Source organism: Cnephaeus nilssonii (genome assembly GCF_951640355.1).
Source record: "Cnephaeus nilssonii genome assembly, chromosome: 19".
NCBI classification, from domain to species: Eukaryota; Metazoa; Chordata; class Mammalia; order Chiroptera; family Vespertilionidae; genus Cnephaeus; species Cnephaeus nilssonii.
Window position 1 is genome coordinate 41,687,761 of NC_137090.1, and position 17,892 is coordinate 41,705,652.

Sequence of the window (17,892 nt, forward strand, 5' to 3'; positions counted from 1 at the left end):
CCCCCCCCCCCCCACCCACCCCGTGCACGAATTTCATGCACTGGGCCTCTAGTAGTTAATAATTCTGTATACTAAACTTTCAACCCTCTTTCTCCTAATTGGACCCACACTGATACATTTATAATAGTGAAAAACTGGAAACTATCCAAATGCCCAAACACAATGATTTGTTTAAAAATGTGTATATAGCCATATAATAAAACACTACAGAGACATTAAAAGTGATATGGTCCATGGATATTTTGATGTTGAAAGAAAGCCATGATATGTTAAGTGTAAAAATGCAGTACATAAAACAATAAATAGTAAAAATAGAATTTTTGTTTTTTAAAATGTATTGCTTTTCTAGATTGTAAAAATTTAAAGAAAAAAGAACTCAAAGTACTTTCTTTAAAATTTTATGTTGGCTTGTTCTTTGCAGTCTCAGTGATCTCTTTGTAAGAACCGTTTTCTTTGCTTTCAGGTGCATTTGGAAGAACATTCTGAGGCTGAATCTAAGGACTCTTTCTACCATGGCAATATGCCAGATGAGGGTAACATGCCAATTGTGGCTTCATTTGTTGATGGGGTTCTTTTCATGACTAGTTCACATAAAGGCATATCTTCAAAAGCAGAAATCACAATGGTCTTCTTATGCAAGATCACGTTAACATTGACTTGTATTTTTTCCTAGTCTTTTTATGGAATTAAGCCATTACGCTTAACTCATTAATTCATCTGGAATTTATTTAAACTAATGGTGTGAGGTAAGGACCCCTTAGTGACATTTTTTGACACTACGTATTTTTCAAACTATACAAATGACCTGCTTTCTCCAGGGATCATTCTAAGGGACCATTTTATAGCAAAATCTCTTTATAATGAGGTCCTTTTGGTCTTTAGTAACAACCTCTTGGATGGCTTCCAAGATAAATCTATCATCAACCTCGTGCTGCTATAGGATGACCAATATTATAGCAAAAATCCAAATGCATCCCGAAAAGAATCTACATATAGGACTGAGGGTCAAGAGTCAACATGAATTAAAAGGTAAAACAATTTAAAAAGAGGAAAGAAGATTCCTCTACAGTTTTCAATTAGAAAAAGAATCATTAAAGTTATGAAGTTGCTTTATCTAGTAGAGACACAGATTGTGAATGAAAAATAACTACTCTGCACTCTTTTCTCTCAACCTTGACTCATGATATGGTTTAACTACCTAAAGGTTCTCTTTCTAATGCAAAACAGAAAGAGGGCTAAACATTCTGCTCAACTGAAATCATTTCTGTAAGAACTTAGCATCTCCTCACTGTGGTTAAGTGCGATAACATTTTCATTCCACAATCCAAAGACACAGACAGTCCAGGGAACTGAGACACTGCATATGTGATGATGATATTGATGACCTGAGCTTCTTCAAACCCTAAAGCAGCAATTTCAAGGGCAGGTGGTGTGGTCATCTTAGAGACAATGAACCAAGTAAAATACTGTACTTACAAAAATATAAACAGACAGTCATGCAGAACCATGCAAAACTATGATGTCATACTGACTAGCTCATTACTGTCATCTGCCCTACCCTATCACATATCCCAAGTCATTATATCACAATAGGTCATTTGCAACATACAACAGTCTATTAATCATTCTTCAATTTTATAATGATGTTACTTTTTTTAAAATGGGTAACCATTGTGATACGTAGAATAATGTGCCCCCTAAAGATTCCTATTTCCTAATTCCTGGAACCTGGGAATATATGAGCTTGCTTAGCAAAAGGAACTTTGCAATTGTGATTAAGATTAAGGCATTTGAAATGGGAGATTATTCAGATGGTCCAGGTGGACCCAGTGGAATCATGAGTCCTTAAGACAGAAACCTCTTCTAGCTGCCGTCGCAGGGAGACATGAAGAAGGATCTGAGAGATGAATCTACTGGCTTTGAAGACTGAAGCAGGGAACGACGAGATGGTTGGCGGCCTCCAGCAGCTGGAAAAGGCAAGGAGATGCCTTCTCTGGAGCCTCCATCAAGGAAGCCCACACCTCGGCCCCAGCCCAGAGACCCACAGTGACCTTCTGACCTACGGAACTGTAAAATAATAAGTTTGAATTTTAAGTCACCAAATTTATACTAATTTATAATGACAGACTAGAAAATGAATACAATCATTTTTTTTAAATCCCTTTGGAATAATTAGGTGTTTGGAGATTTTCTATCTTTAGATATTCAGAAAAGCCATCTTCTAACTAAATATCATGTAATTGTGGGAGGACTATCTGGTGGCTGCAGATTAAAAATAAAGAGTCATCATACTGTGTTCTTACCAAAAATAACAAACTTGATCCTGATCAAGCCACTAAATCTAACTACCAATTTACAGAAAACATGCGGGACAAAGGAATATTTTAATATATGGGCATACAAATAGCAAGATCTAGATGATGGGAAACTACACGGCAAATGACCCTGTTTCTTCAACCAAGAAAAGGCAAAGAAAAAAAAGAGAGAGAGCTGGCAAAGGAACCTATCTATTAAAGGAACTGAAGGGACATCAATTAGTTGCAATATACAGACTATATTCAGATCATGAATTGAACAACCTAAAAATAACAAAACCAAACATCATGGGACAATCAAGGAAATCTGAACACTCGATGTTTGATTATACTATGGAATTATTGTGAACTTGCTAAAGGTGATAATGGCATTGTGATTATGTTTTTAAAAAACAGTCCTTATCTGTTTAAAACATACTTTAGAGACATATTCTGGAATATTCACCCATGAAATAATACCTGAGATTTGCTTCAAAAATAATTCATGGAATAGGTAGTTGGGTAGACATATGGATGAAACACAATGCACTATGAATTGATAATTGCTGAAACAATTGATGACAGTAATGAGCTAGTCCGTATGACATCATTATCTTACTCTCTCTACTTTTTTGTTTGAAATTTTCCACAGCAAAAAATTATCAACCTTTTAACAAGTAAATAAAACAAAGGGGCAGTTCTAAGAGCTGCAGCCTCAGGCCCCTGACGAAGCACAAGACAAGGGCCCCTGGGGCTGGGCTGTGTCTTCATTTCCTTTGTCTTTGTCCCAGTTCAGAGCCCCACTGGTGGCACAGCGCACGTACTTAATAAATGATGTTAAATCAAGGACTAACCAAAGAGACATCTAGGTCTGTAGAAGAAAGAAAAGTTTAGTCTCTACTAGACGTATGGAAGGGCTTCTTGTCAATACAAGACAGCCTCCTAAGTGCAGGTAGTAGAAAAGTCGTGGAGAGAAGCAATGGAAATTCTCACGTTTTACATATAGAAGGAGCTCTCCCTGGATAAGGAGAAGTAAGGAACAAATGAGGAAAAGATTAGGTCAAGCTGGATAAAGTTAATCACTTTCCCAGCATTGGAAAGACTTTTAGAGCAAGATCTAAGAACAGATGATTTTATTTTGAGATTTTAGTGGAAGATTCCTGGTCTAGGTGAGAGTTACAAGAAAAAAAAAAAGTTGTCTGTGAAGTTAGGATTGCAAGGGTTTAAAGATTAGCTACTAAGACTTGCTGATGTGAAATGGAGTCTGGCTAGCCACCTTCCCACCACTATTTTACATAAAAATATTTAGAGGCCGAAGAACACAGAAATCTAGAAAAAACGTGTGGCTTTCTGCTGGAATCCAAAAAGGACACCTATAAAATAACAGTTAAGAAATGCCATCAACGAAGACCTCCTGAGTGAAGGTAGAACAATACCTCACCTTCTTCAAGGTCTGCCGTCGACTCAGAGACAGGGGTCTGTATTAATCAAAAAGTTACCTTCCCTTGTTCTATCTGGGGAATTTTTGAGGTGATCTAGAGATTGTCATCACCTCCTCCATCTCATGCTTAATGTCCATTTGTGCCTCAAATTACAGCATGACTAACACAGAAGCCGAGACCGGCTGACTGGCTGTAACAAAGCCTAGCTTCTAGCTTAGGCAAGGAAGGCATTCGTTGCCGAGTCCAAGATCTGCCAACAAACTGTTATTTTAGGACGATTTTCAAAGTGTTTCTAAGGGTCAACTAAAGTACAGAAAGGCTAACAGAGTATATGGGCCAAAGGAAGTTAGAAATGACCCTTCACGGTGCTTTATTTTTATCTGGTGCAGGCCCTGGTGATGAAACAAAGCCATAGCAACCTCAGCACATTGCCAAGATTCTTGAGGCAGAAAAAAGGCCAATAGGGCTTCGTGTAAATTTTTACTTCCATTTTTGTGTTTATCCTTGAAAATCAACTGCTAGGAAAGCAAAGAGGGATACAGCATTCCAAAACACGAAGGTAAAAGCAGAAAAACAAACTGACCTACAGTATGAGCTGCTACTCATCCATTCCTTCCTCTCTCCACCCTCCAACAAACCGCCAAGGCTTCGCATCGCAATAAGGATGCTCTTTGTCCCAGAGACTCACTGACAAAAACTTGCAGGTGGCATCCGCTCACACTGAAGGTAGCACCTTCCCGGTGACAGGGATACTGTACCTAACTGAGAACAGCTTTTCCTGGCACAAAGCCACAATGCCAGAAGATTCCTTAGTGTGAGCTAACAAGACCTGCTTTTCAGGAGCCGTGGATCCCGAAGAGTGAAGCACGGCTAATGAATGGCCATGCTTCGGGGAAAGCTGCATTGCTCTAGTTTTTTCCCCTTTGCTTCAAACATGACAATGGGTGAGGCATGTGGGACTGCAGATACGAGGGAGACACCGTGTCTCATTCGCTGGAGATATTCACAATTGAATTAGACTTCTGTTTCTCGCCAAAATGAATGGACAGGAACCAGATTTACTTCTGGCCTGAAACTTGGGGGAAAAGCACACACACACAAAACCACAGGCAAAATATACCCCCCCCCCCAAAAAAAAAAAACACACACACAACCACATAGTTTCAAGACACAGACATCAGGAATTGAAATACGTGATCCCTGAGAGATGGGAAATAAACGAGATTACTGCCCTGGGAGGGCTGCCAGGCTGTGGGGGTGGGACAGATGAGCCCAGGTGGAGCCTGGCCATCACCCTGGGTTGAAAAGAATCAGAACAGGTCAGGGTGGCTAAAGTGTATAGGGCACAGGACCAGAGAGGAGAGAGGTGTGCAGAGAGAAGCCTGGGGGTCTGCACGGGCACGGGGTCCACCTGGAGGCTTCAGCTGAGTGCTGAGGGCATTTATCTGAGGAAAGTAACCAAGGCTGGGGAAAGCACCCCCGAAAGGGGCCTCTGGGCTCAAACAGGGTTGGACACAGTTCCATTCCCACTGACCAGGTCACCTCATAATTCACTAGGCACAGTGCAGGCAGGCCTCGTTTTACGGCACTTCGCTTTATTGCACTTCACAGACGTGTTTTTTACAAATTGAAGGCAAGACCCTCCACCAGCAAGATTACGACTCCCTTCATTGTGACGCTCACTTCGCTGCAGTGGTCTGGACCCGAACCTGCAATGTCCCCGAGGTGGATCTGTGCTCAGAATGGTTTTGGCTCAGTAGTGGGGTAAATGACCGCTAGCCTGGCGTCAGCAAACATTTCCTATAAAGGGCCAGATATTAAATATTTTAGGCTTTGTGGTTCATACTGTCTCGAGACCAACTACTAAACTATGCTATTGTAGCAGGAAAGCATCCATAGATAAAATGAATAAGCATGGCTGTGTTCCCAGGAGACTTTATTTATGGACACTAAACTTTGAATTTCATATAATTTTCAGTCACAAAATATTCCTCTTTTGACTATTTTCTGAACACTTAGAAATGTAAAACACATTTTGAGTTTACAAAAAACAGGTAGCAGGCCAAATGTGGCCCACAGGTTAAGGTCAGCTGACCCCTGCTCTAAAGCAGACACTGCTCTGGTCCACAGTACAAAGCAAGACCCAAATAACAGCATCCCAGAAAAGAATCTCAAAAATATTTCTAGAAATACAAAGCCTTCCAGGACCAGCCCTGGCTGGTGTTTCTCAGTGGCTGGAAAAGTCAGCCCGCACACCAAAGGGCCACAGGGCATGCTCCTCGGTTGCAGATTCAATCCCCAGCCCTGGTCAGACCATGTGCAGGAGGCAACCAATCTCTCTCTCTCTCTCTCTCTCTCTCTCCTCTCTCTCTCTCTCTCTCTCTCTCTCTCTCTCTCTCTCTCTCTCTCTCTCTTCCTCCCTCCCTCCCTCCCTCCCTCCCTGCCTTCATCCCTCACTCCTCCTTCCCTCCCTTCTACTTTCTCTAAAAGTCAATGAAAAAAAAATATTCTCAGGTGAGGATTAACTATATATACTAGAGGCCCAGTGCACGAATTTGTGGGGTCTGGCCGGCCTGCCCTCATGGGGGCCCTATCGGGCTGGGCCAGTGGGGGGGGGGGGGGGGGCTGCAGGCAGTTGGCCGGCCGGCCCCACCCCCAATCAGGGTCGGGGGGGCCAATCAGGGGCTGGGCCAGCAGGGGAGGGGGGCCAATTGGGTCCCAGATCAGGCCAGTTGGCTGCCACAGTGCGCATCATAGCCACCGGTTGTTCTGATCATTCCACCATTCCGGTCGCTGGGCTTTTATAGATATAGATAGAAAAATTCACAGTAACTGCCTTCCAAATGAATACTTCCTCTCTAATATTAGAAATAAGGAAGGATGTCTACTCTTATCATTTCTATAAGGCAGGGGAGGAAAAAAAGACATCCAGATTGAAATGAAGAAGGGAAACTATGCCAAATGAAAAACAGAGACCATCAGAGTGGATCAAAACAGAGGAGCCAACTATATGCTACCTACAATAACCCCACTTTAAATCTAAAAGTACATATAGATTAAAAGTAAATAGATTCTAACACTAATCAAAAGAAAGCAGGAGTAGTTATTTTAATTTCAGAGCTGACCTCAAAGCAAATAAAGTTATCGGGAATAAAGAAGGGAATTATCCTATCTAATAATCCTTCATAATAAAAAGGCAATATGCAAATAACCATCACTCCGCTACGCCCACGATTGGGCGGTGGGAGGCTGGGGGGCGGGACTTGGGGTGGCATATCCGGCCATTGAGAGGCACGGGACTCCCGCCCCCTGCCCCTGCCTCTCAACGGCTGGATTGGCGGCCGCTGAGGGGGGCTGCCTCGGACACTCTGGACACCCAGCTCCGCTGCCATCGGAGGCGGGGAGCCGGTTGTCCGCACCCGGATCCCCTGCCCAGCTCCGCTGCCATCGGAGGCGGGGAGCCGGTTGTCCGCACCCGGATCCCCTGCCCAGCTCCGCTGCCATCGGAGGCGGGGAGCCGGTTGTCCGCACCAGGATCCCCTGCCCAGCTCCGCTGCCATCGGAGGCGGGGAGCCGGTTGTCCGCACCTGGATCCCCTGCCCAGCTCTGCTGCCATCGGAGGCGGGGAGCCGGTTGTCCGCACCCGGATCCCCTGCCGTGCTCCCCTTCGTCAGCGCCTCAAGCCCCAGCAGCAGCGGCAGCGGCTGGGGATGAGCTGGTGATCCCAAAAGCCTGGCAGCTCAGTGGCGGCGGCGGAGGCAGCATTGGGCCTGGGGACTGGCGAACAGGCAGAAGATGGCCCTGATCGCAGGAGGCTAGGCCTAGGGACCCTACCCGCACGATTGAATCGTGCGCTGGGCCTCTAGTAGAGTAATAAGTAAATTACCATCACTCCGCTACGCCCACGATTGGGCCAGCGGAGGCGCAGGGTGGGGGGACTCGGGGTGGCCGGGGTGGCCAATTGGCGACACTGGGGTGCGACAGATGGCAGGCAACTGGCGGTCGGGTCCTGCGACAACCAGAGGCTGACCAACTGGAAGTCAGTGCTGGCCCCGCCCCCAAGCAAGCAGTTAGGGGCAATCAGGCAGGCAGAGGGGTTAGGGGTGATCAGGTAGGCAGAGCAGTGGTTAGGGGTGATCAGATAGGCAGGCAAGTGGTTAGGGGAGATCAGGTAGGCAGACCAGTGGTAGGGGCGATCAGGTAGGCAGACAGACCCTCACTGGGCTGGCCCTGCCCCCAAGCAAGCTGTTAGGGGCAATCAGGCAGGCAGAGTGGATAGGGGTGATCAGGCAGGTAGGCCAGCGATTAGGGGCAATCAGGTAGGCAGACAGACCCTCACTGGGCTGGCCCCGCCCCCAAGCAAGCTGTTAGGGGCAATCAGGCAGGCAGGCAGAGTGGATAGGGGTGATCAGGTAGGCAGACCAGTGGTTAGGGGTGATCAGGCAGGTAGGCGAGCGGTTAGGGGCAATCAGGTAGGCAGACAGCCCCTTGCATGGCTGGCCCCACCCCCCAGCAAAGAAAGAGGGAGGCCCAGGCCAGCCAATCCATTGCACCCCAGCCTGTCGCCTGCAGAGGGAGGCCACTGGTGGCAGGGGAGGGGAGGCAGTGCTGCACAGATGGCAAGCAGTGGCAGCGGCGGGGGTGGGGCCAGCTTCCTGCATACCTGGGAAGGAAAGACCCGATAGGCCCTGATCTCAGGCCAGGCCTAGGGACCCTACCCGAGGGGTCCCGGATTGTGAGAGGGTGGTTGGGCTGAGGGACGCCCCCGAGTGCATGAATCTTCATGGACTGGGCCTCTAGTGTAATTATAAGGAGGCTAATTCTCCAAAAAGACATAATCCTGAATGTGTAAGTGCCTAATAACAGAGCATCAAACTACATGAGGCAACAAGTGATAGAACTGCAAGGAGAAATAGATAAATCCACTATCATAGTGGGAGACCTCAACACCCCTCCGTTAGAAATGGAAAGATCCAGCAGTCAGAAAATCAGTAAAAACATAAATTCACCACCATCAATCAACTGGATATAATGGACATCTACAGACTACTTCATTAAACAGCAGAACAAACATTCTTATCAAGCTTATATGGAACATCCACCAAGACAGACCACATTCTGGGCCATAAAATGCACCTTAACAAATTTAAAATAGAAATCATACAAAGTTTGCTCTCAGACTATAATGAAATTAAGCTACAAATTAATAACAGAAAAATAAATAGAAAATACCAAAATATACAGAGATTAAACAACACACTTTTAAAGATTTTTTTTTATAAATGTTTTTATTGATTTTTTTTTTTAAGAGAGAGAGAAGAAGGGATAGGGAGAGGCAGAAACACTGATGAGAAACATCAATTGGCTGTCTCCTGCATGACCTCTACTGGAGATGGAGCCCACAACCTGGGCATGTGCCCTGTCTGGGAATCAAACAAGTGACCTCTTGATGCGTGGGTGGATGCTCAACCACTGAGACACACCAGCTGGTTGTGTCAATACACTTTTAGTGTCAATACACTAAACAATACACTTTTAAATAACATGTGTCAAAGAAAAAATCTCAAGAGAAATTTTTAAATATTTTGAACTAATGTAAATGAAAACAACGTTTACCAAAATTTATGGGATGCAGCAAAAGCAGTGTATAGAGGAAAATTTATAGCACTGAGGGCATAAAGTAGAAAAGAAGAAAGATCTATGTTCAATAACATAAACTTCACCTTAAGAAACTAGAAAAAGAGCAAATTAAATCCAAAGTAAGCAAAAGAAAAGAAATAAGAATTAGAACAGAAATTAATGAAACTGAAAACAGGAATTCAAAAAACCAATGCTAGTTCTTTGAAAAGATAAAAAAAAAAAATAAGCCTCTAACCAGATTAAATAAGAAAAAAGGCGAGGACAGAAATTAATAATAGCAATGAAAAGGGAAACATCACTACAGATCTCATAACATTAAAAGAATAATAAAAAATATTATGAACAACTCTATGCCACCAAATGTGATAACCCAGATGAAATGGACCAATTTCTTGAAAGATACAAACTGCCAAAACTCACACAAGAAGAAGCAGACAATCTAAATAGACTTATATCTAAAGAAATTGAATTAACAATTAACAACCACCCCAAACAGAAAGCACCAAATGGGTTCACTGTTGAAGTCTACCACACATTTACGGAAGAAATTATAACATTCCTCAAATGTTATAACCATAACAAGTTGGATTTATCCTAGGTATGTAAGGCTGGTTCAACATTCAACAATCAAAGTAATCCATTACAATTTGTTGAGAAGACTCCATTGTATTACCTTTGGTCCTCTGTCAAAGATCAGTTGACTATACTTATGTGGATTTATTTCTGGGCTGTCTATTCTGTTCCAATGATCTATTGATGTATTTTTTTCACCAGCACTAAATTGTTTTTATCTTTGATTTTCTGTAGTTTGAAAATGATATGCCTAGGTGTAGTTGGGTTTTTTCTTAGTTTGTTTTTAATTTACCCTGTAACTTTTAACAAATTTTAGTGAACAGGCTGTATGTTGGAAAAAGCACTGTAGCAAATTCCCCAACATAAATAAATATTATATATCTACAATTATAGTCTACATATTTAAATCCAAGAGTTACTGCTGGTAAACAATGTTTGGCAAATGATTAGCACGTGATCACACCACATGAAGCTAGGTAATTGGTTCTGTTGTCACATGGCATGACTTTTTGCAGCAATTTTAATGCATGCCAGCTGATGTTCCCATGTGCACTAAGCCACGCCCTAGCCGTGTGCATTTGTTTACTCTTGGTGACTGGTGAACGCACACATTAACCAGACCTATTCAGTATAAATTTATACATATAGAAAATTTTTCTGCAAAATTAAACTTTTCATACATTTTAATTACACAAACTTGTCTATGTAAGTAAAAACAGGTAAAATAATTAATTTGTCAATTTTTTAACATATGCATTCGGAAAACCTACTTTATCATATAATGGACTTTTAGCTTTAACGGACACCCCCTCGCCCAAATTAGTCTGTTATATCAAGGTTTTACTGTAGTCATTAGGGCGATACATATTAGAACCACAATGAAATGCAACACAGATTATTAAAATGTCTAAAATGAAAAAGACTGACTGCACCACGTTTGCTGAGGATCTAAAACAAATAGAACACCCAGCTGGCATGACTCAGTGGTTGAGCGTTGGCCTATAAACCAGGAGGTCATGGCTCAATTCCCCGTCAGGGCACATACTCTGGTTGCGGGCTCGATCCCCAGTATGAGGCATGCAGGAGGTAGCCGATCAATGATACTCTCTCATCATTGATGTTTCTATCTCTCTCTCTCCCTCTCCCTTCCTCTCTGAAATCAATAAAAAAATATTTTTTAAAAATAACACAAATAGGAGACATACATCTTTTGATGATGATGTAATATAGTACAAACACTTTCAAAACTAGTGTGGTAATTTCTTTAACAGTTAAACATACACCTACATTGACCAGTCATTCCACTAGTAGGGATTTACCTAAGAAAATGAAAATTTATGTCTATACAAAGACTTGCATCTGAACGTTCAATAGCAATTTTATTTGTAATACCAAAATACTCATCAACATGTGAATGGACACAAAGATTGTGGTTAATTCAAGCCATGTAATACTATTCTGCAATACCAAAGAATGAAATACTGACCCATGCAACAATGTGGATGAATCTTAAAATAATTATGCTTCGATAAAGAAGCCAGACTCCTTCCGCCTAAAAGGAGTACATACTGTATGATTCCATTCATGCAAAATTATAGAAAATAGAAAATAATTTATAGTGACAGAAAGCAGATCAATAGCTGTCTAGGGATTGGGGGAGAAGCAATAGTAAGAATCACAAATAGTCATGAAGAAAACTTTTGGGAATAATGATTATGTTCATTATTTTGATTATAGTGATGGTTGTGCAGATGTATACATATGTCAAAGCTTAGTGAATCACATACACTGTGTGCTCTTTATAATAATGTCAACTGCATCCCAATAAAGCTGTTTTTAAAAAGCAGAATTAGAATGAATAACATCTCAACACTGACATGAAATAATATCCATGATACATATTAAATTAAAAAATTAAAAAGCTGTGGAATTATATATATCATAAACCCATTTATGCAAAATATGTCTTCTTATACTGAATATATACATGTGTATTGACAAAAAGTCTGAGGAAGTATATATTAATTTGTTTATATATTGGAGAAGCAATATGGAAAGCTTTTCATTTTATATGTCTCTGTATTGTTTGAACTTTGTATAACAATTGTGCATTACTTCTGAAATTTAAAAGATAGAAGACAGTAAAAGAAATAATTAGCAGGTTAAAAGTCACTGGGCAAGATGAACTTCAAGGTAAAGGCCAAACTGACTTATTTTAATAAGGAATCGATGGAGTCTGCGTTTGGTGAATAAATTTCCAATTGTGGAGAAGAGGAGGCGCACATGTGGAGAAGTGGTCTCAGAGCTGCCGGCCACTCTCTCCCACGGGAGTCACTACCTCCTGAGTCACGGATTCACGGATGACATCATTTGTCTATCCCTCAGGTTTCCTGAGGCACAAAACTGCCAGGGGCTTTAAAAGACCAACAGTTCTCCCGCTGATCTTCAACGGGCATAAGGAAGAGTCAAGGCTACCGTAAAAACCTGACAAGGTTCCTGAGCCCACAGTCCTTGGGTAGTCAGTACCTTGGATGATTTTCTGCTGCTGTTGCCGGATTTCATCAAAACCCAAGCCTCTGGTCTCCTCCGGCTCCTCAAAGAGCCACGGGTTGGGTGCGCCTCGCTTAGCCCCTCCCGTCATCAGGCTGGACCTAAGAACAAGATTAAATGTGTTACATAACTCAAAAAATATAGCTCTGCTGCAAATTGCTCCCACAAGTGCGGAGGTGGCCAGCCTCGAATGCTTTGAAAATTCAATTCAACCACAATTTATTGCAGCCTACGTCGATGCCAGCAACTGCGTTCAGTGCTGGAAGAGACCTGAGGATGAATAAAGCACAAGCCTGGTCCTCTGGAGAATTACAGCCTGTTAAGGAGGCCATGGCAGCACGTAATACTCTTACTAATCCTCCAAGATACATTAGAGTCAATAATCACAAATGAGGGCCTTAAATTTCAAAATCACGAGGCCAATGGAAGTAGCCTTTTTAAGGACAAAGTTTGTCTCACAGGCCTATGTAACATCAAAGGCACATATTTTATCTCAAGAAGATCCAAATTTGCAACCACAGACTATAGCATTAAAAAATGACCATATAATTTTCTATTAATGGGTATTTCGTAGCTCACAGATAGACACACACGCAGGGTTTCCAATCCAATTTTATGAATGTAATGTAGCATTCATAACATAATAAATTCTGAATTACCGATGTTAATCTCTCTCCCTCTAGCGAACCACATGCCCCTTCTGCGCCAGACACGTTGGTCTCCTTGCCGTCTGAAGCCGGGGCACACACGCTCCCAGCCTCAGTCCCGTGTTTATAGGGTTCTTCTCATCTCGAGTGCCCCCTCTTGTGTTCCCACCTGCCCACACTGTCCAAGCCCCAAGGACCATTTTGTTCATGAAACCATCTCTGACCACTTCAATCCAGATGTGAACAGTCACTCACTTTAGAGTTCACAGGATTCATAAAAAATGACAATGACCACCATGGCGGACATAGCAGTAGGAGCAGTGACAACGTACTGCAGGCACGGCTCCAGGCGATTTACAGGTATTCACTAACATGGTCTGTGATTCTTCTAGCCCTTTCTTTTCCCATCTCTTTTATTGTCTACGAATAACTGCTACCCTATTGTTTAACCTTTTATATAAATGTCTACTAGGCAGAAGGCAGGAACTGAAAATCACCCATGATGGACTGCACACAGCTTCCCAACACAGAGTAAACAGCTGTCAGCTCCACCCCCTACCAGCAATACGGTAACATCTGCCTCAGAGAGCTCGGCTGGCTGCAGCGTAGTTAGTCCCCGCACACCGAAAGGTGGTGGGTTCAATCCCCAGTCGGGGAGAGTAAGGGAGACAACCAATCGCTGTTTCTCTCTCACAATATTGTTTCTCTCTCTCCCCCTTCCTCTCTCTAAAAATAAAGTAAAAAAGTAAAAAAATAAAGCACAAAGCTTTGAAAAAGTGCTAAGCAATAACAAAGTTATCTTGGTCTTACCCTCACTATAACAGCAATAGTAAAATGCGGTAAAAATGATTCCCTAAAGCCTTCTTTCTCGGTTATCTGATCCCAAAACTTCTGTTATGTTTTTCAAGGCGGAACTACCTCTCTCTCTTTTCTTCTGGTGTTTGTCTTTTCTTTAGGGTTTTATGCTCAACTTAATGTTTGGACTGATGCCTACTATTACTCAGTATTCTCCTAGGTAGAAAGAAAATATGGAAGAACTTAAGACATAATTCTTGTTTTCAAGGAGTTTACAATCAAACTGAAAAGAAAAACTAACCACACATGAAGGAACTACTAACTGAAGTAAGAAAACTGCAGCTTTGTATCCCTGGGCACTTCCAACAACCTCCTCAGCCCATAAAACAAGTGAACTAAGTAGGTCAATGGTTTTCAAAAGTCCTGGTCAAATGCTTGAGGAACAGACACCCTCATTAACAGTCATTAATAGTGGTTTGGGAGGTGAGCGGGGAAGACTCATCTTGGTGGGGGAGCCAGGCATTCCCTTTACTCCTACAGAAAATGATTTTCTATCACTGGACATCACCGAATTAGATGATCTGTAAGATCCTTACTGCTTTAATTACAATTTTTCTCATTAAGTATTAAATTGCATAAATAAGAAGAGAAAAAAAACAAAAAACAATTCCCCACATAATCTATTCTCCTCTCCCCCAGTCTTTCTATTTTCACCACAGACCCATGGGCTCAGGCCAAACACCCTGGAATGATCTCAGACTCTCTCTCCTACCCCGCACTTCTAACGCATTGGAAATCCTTCACAACGTATCTCAGATCTGTTGCTTCCGCCCTACTGTTCCTGCCTCCTGCTTCCACTCCTACCCTCTACCATCTACTTCCCAAAGAGCTGCCAGAGTGGTCACTATAAAAACAGATCTGCTTCCTCTGCTCTTCCCATCCACCTTTGAAACACATCTTTACTGTAACTACAAGCCACACTAGTTTCCTTGCTGCCTCTACAATACACTGAGCACATTCCTATCTCAGGGACTTTGCACCCACTGTCCCTCCAACCTACCGTGGCTAAGGCACGCCTCCCTGTCCTCCCCTGCCCCACCCCATGGTCACGTGGCCTTGCTCCCTTATTCATTCTACTTTGCTGAAATGTCATCTCAGACAGGTTTCCCTGACCACTCTAAAAAAGTACCCTTCCCTATAACTCAGCCCCCCCCCCCCGCCACAATCCTGCTGTATTTTCTTTATAGTACTTAAACCACCTGCTATTGTGTGATATATATTTGTTGATTTTCTATCTCCTACACAAGACTACAAGCTCCACAATGATAGGGACTGCCTTGTTTGTACTATATCCTCAGTGCCTGGCATAATAGACACTGAAAAAAAGGCTGAATGAATTAAGTAATTCAGCAAAAAACATAACCAAATGAATGAAATAAACAAGCGCAGTCAGGAAATTATAGTATCATATGCTGGTGCTGTGTTTTGTAATTTCAAAGGCATTTCACAAACATTATTTCATTTGAATTGTACACAAGCCTGTGTGTACGTCAGAGTTGGTATTACTGACAAGAAAACTAAGGTAGCCCGGCTGGCGTGGCTCAATGGTTGAACATCAACCTATGAACTAGGAGATCATGGTTCAATTCCCTGTTAGGGCAAAAGCCTGAGTTGTGGGCTCGATCCCCTGTGTGAGCGTGCAGGAGGCAGCCCATCAATGATCGCTCATCATTGATGTTTCTCTCTCTACCTCTTCCTTCATCTCTGAAATCAATAAAAATATATTTAAAAAGAAAACCAAGATAAAGAAACATCATAGTGACTTCCTCCAGGTCACACACTTAGTGGCAAAGCTAAATGTTCAATGCACAGCTTCTGACTCTTAACCCAAGGCACTTTCTACCACCGCAGGAAAGGTTTCAGAAAGGCAAGGAGACTCCGGACAGCCTTGAAGAATGGGTAGGTTTAGCTATGCGAGAGAGAGAGATGGTAAGGCATTCCAAGAAAGGGTAAGGACATGAATGGAGTCTCCAGGGCAGGGAATATAGGCCATATAGATAGTGGGATGGCAGTGGAGAGTGGGTGAAATTTGAGGGGCTGGATCTAGGAGTATTGATTCCAAAGTAGGTAGCCACTGTGAACCTCTTTCTGTTCTCCTAGTCACTTTCATCATCACACCCTTCCAGAATCTTGTCATTTAGCCATGCTACAAATCCTCAAGCAACAACTTTCTTTCCTACTCACAGCTCAACTTCCTGAAACAATGAACTCCGCTCATCAATTCTACTTCCTGACCATCACAGTTCATTCTTCAATCTACTTCTGCCCCATTACTCCACTAAAATTCTTCTCTCCCACAATCTTACTGCCAAATCTCCTCCCGGGTTTCACTCTGCCCCTCTTCTAGCCTCATGTGTCACGGCTGACTTTATCTTTTACCCATGAACCTCCGCTCCCCTGGTTTCTTCCATCCCACTCTCTCCCACTGAGAGAGCTTTCTCTGGAATTTGCAGGTAACTCTCCATCTGCCCCTTAAATATTGCTGTTCTTCAGGAATTCTATTTAGATCTTCTCTTTTTACTATATTGTCTCTCTCTGGGCAATTGTATCGGTTCCAGTGACTTCAAGCTGTAAGAACAGGAGCTAGCAGTGATTAAACACTTTTTACGCCCCAACACAAACTCAACAGCACTTTCTTTTGAATCATTATGGTGGTGGAATCTTAATTGGGGGTGGGAGAGGGGCATGCTCCCTTCCATAGCAGGGCAATATCAGAATCTGGGGGTGGAAGGTGAAATATAAGGAACAAAAGAAACAAACAAAGAAAATAGAAACAGACTCACAGATACAGAGAATAGACTAAGGTTGCAGAGTGGAGAAGGGATAGGAGACTGGGTGGGTGAAAAAGGTGAAGGGATTAAGAAGTGCAAACTGGTAGTCACAAAATAGTCCAGGATGTAAAGTAGAGCCTAGGGAATATAGTCAATAAGTGTGTGTGTGTGTGTGTGTGTGTGTGTGTATGTGTGTGTATATATATACATATATATATATATGGCTAATATGCAAATTGTCCGCTTGGGAGTTCGACCCGGAGAGAGGAAGTTTGATCACTCACTATGACATGTGCTGACCACCAAGGGGCAGAGTGGAACATGGCGGGCGACCAGTAGTGGCAGTGGGGCGCTGAGGGAGCGAGGAAAGGAGGAGGTGGGGAGGTGGGGAGGCCAGGCCTAGGGACCCTACCCTACACGATTTCGTGCACCAGGCCTCTAGTCCTATCTAATAAAGATGGAATATGCTAACTGACCCTCACACCATCGTAAAGATGGCAGCGCCCACAGCCAATAAGGAGGGAATATGATAATGACTGCCCCGCCCTCAAAGATGGCGGCGCCCACAGCCACAAGATGGCGGTGCCCAGTCCCCTCAGCCCTGCCAGGGCGGCAGGCACATGACAAGGCTGCGCACCTGCCTCCGGAGTTCCCTAGTCCCCTCAGCCCCCCAGCCGCCCAGGGCCGGCCGAGGCTCAGGTAACCAGGGCCGGCCGAGGCTTGCGCTGCTGGCAGTGGCAGCAGCAGAGGTGTGATGGGGGCGTCACCTTCCCCTGATTGCCGGGTCGCCTCCTGCCCCTGAGGGCTCCTGTACTGTGAGAGGGGGCAGGCTGGGCTGAGGGACCCCCCTCCAGTGCATGAATTTTCATGCACCAGGCCTCTAGCATTATAATAATATGTATGGTGCTAGACGGGTACTGGAAATACCAGAGGAAACACTTTGTGAAGTATATGCTTGTGTAACCACTATGCTGTACACCTGAAACTAATACAAAATACTATTGAATGTAAACCGTAATTGAAAAACCATGTTTTAATGGGGGTGGGAGGGGTGGAGGAAGGAAAACACATAGTTAAAAGGAACCCCACATACAGAACCCCGGTGAGGCATATCTTTCCA

General features: G+C 43.3%; 1 protein-coding gene across 4 annotated transcripts in view; it reads right to left on the reverse strand.

Moving 5' to 3' along the window:
• The window catches only part of STX8 (syntaxin 8), a 246,148-nt gene that overhangs the window by 182,052 nt on the left and 46,204 nt on the right, over positions 1 to 17,892 (reverse strand). For all 4 annotated transcript variants that reach the window (XM_079799291.1, XM_079799293.1, XM_079799290.1 and 1 more), the window contains exon 5: positions 12,476 to 12,600. In XM_079799291.1, coding sequence (XP_079655417.1) covers positions 12,476 to 12,600 — 125 coding nt within the window. The remainder of the gene's footprint in view (positions 1 to 12,475; positions 12,601 to 17,892) is intronic.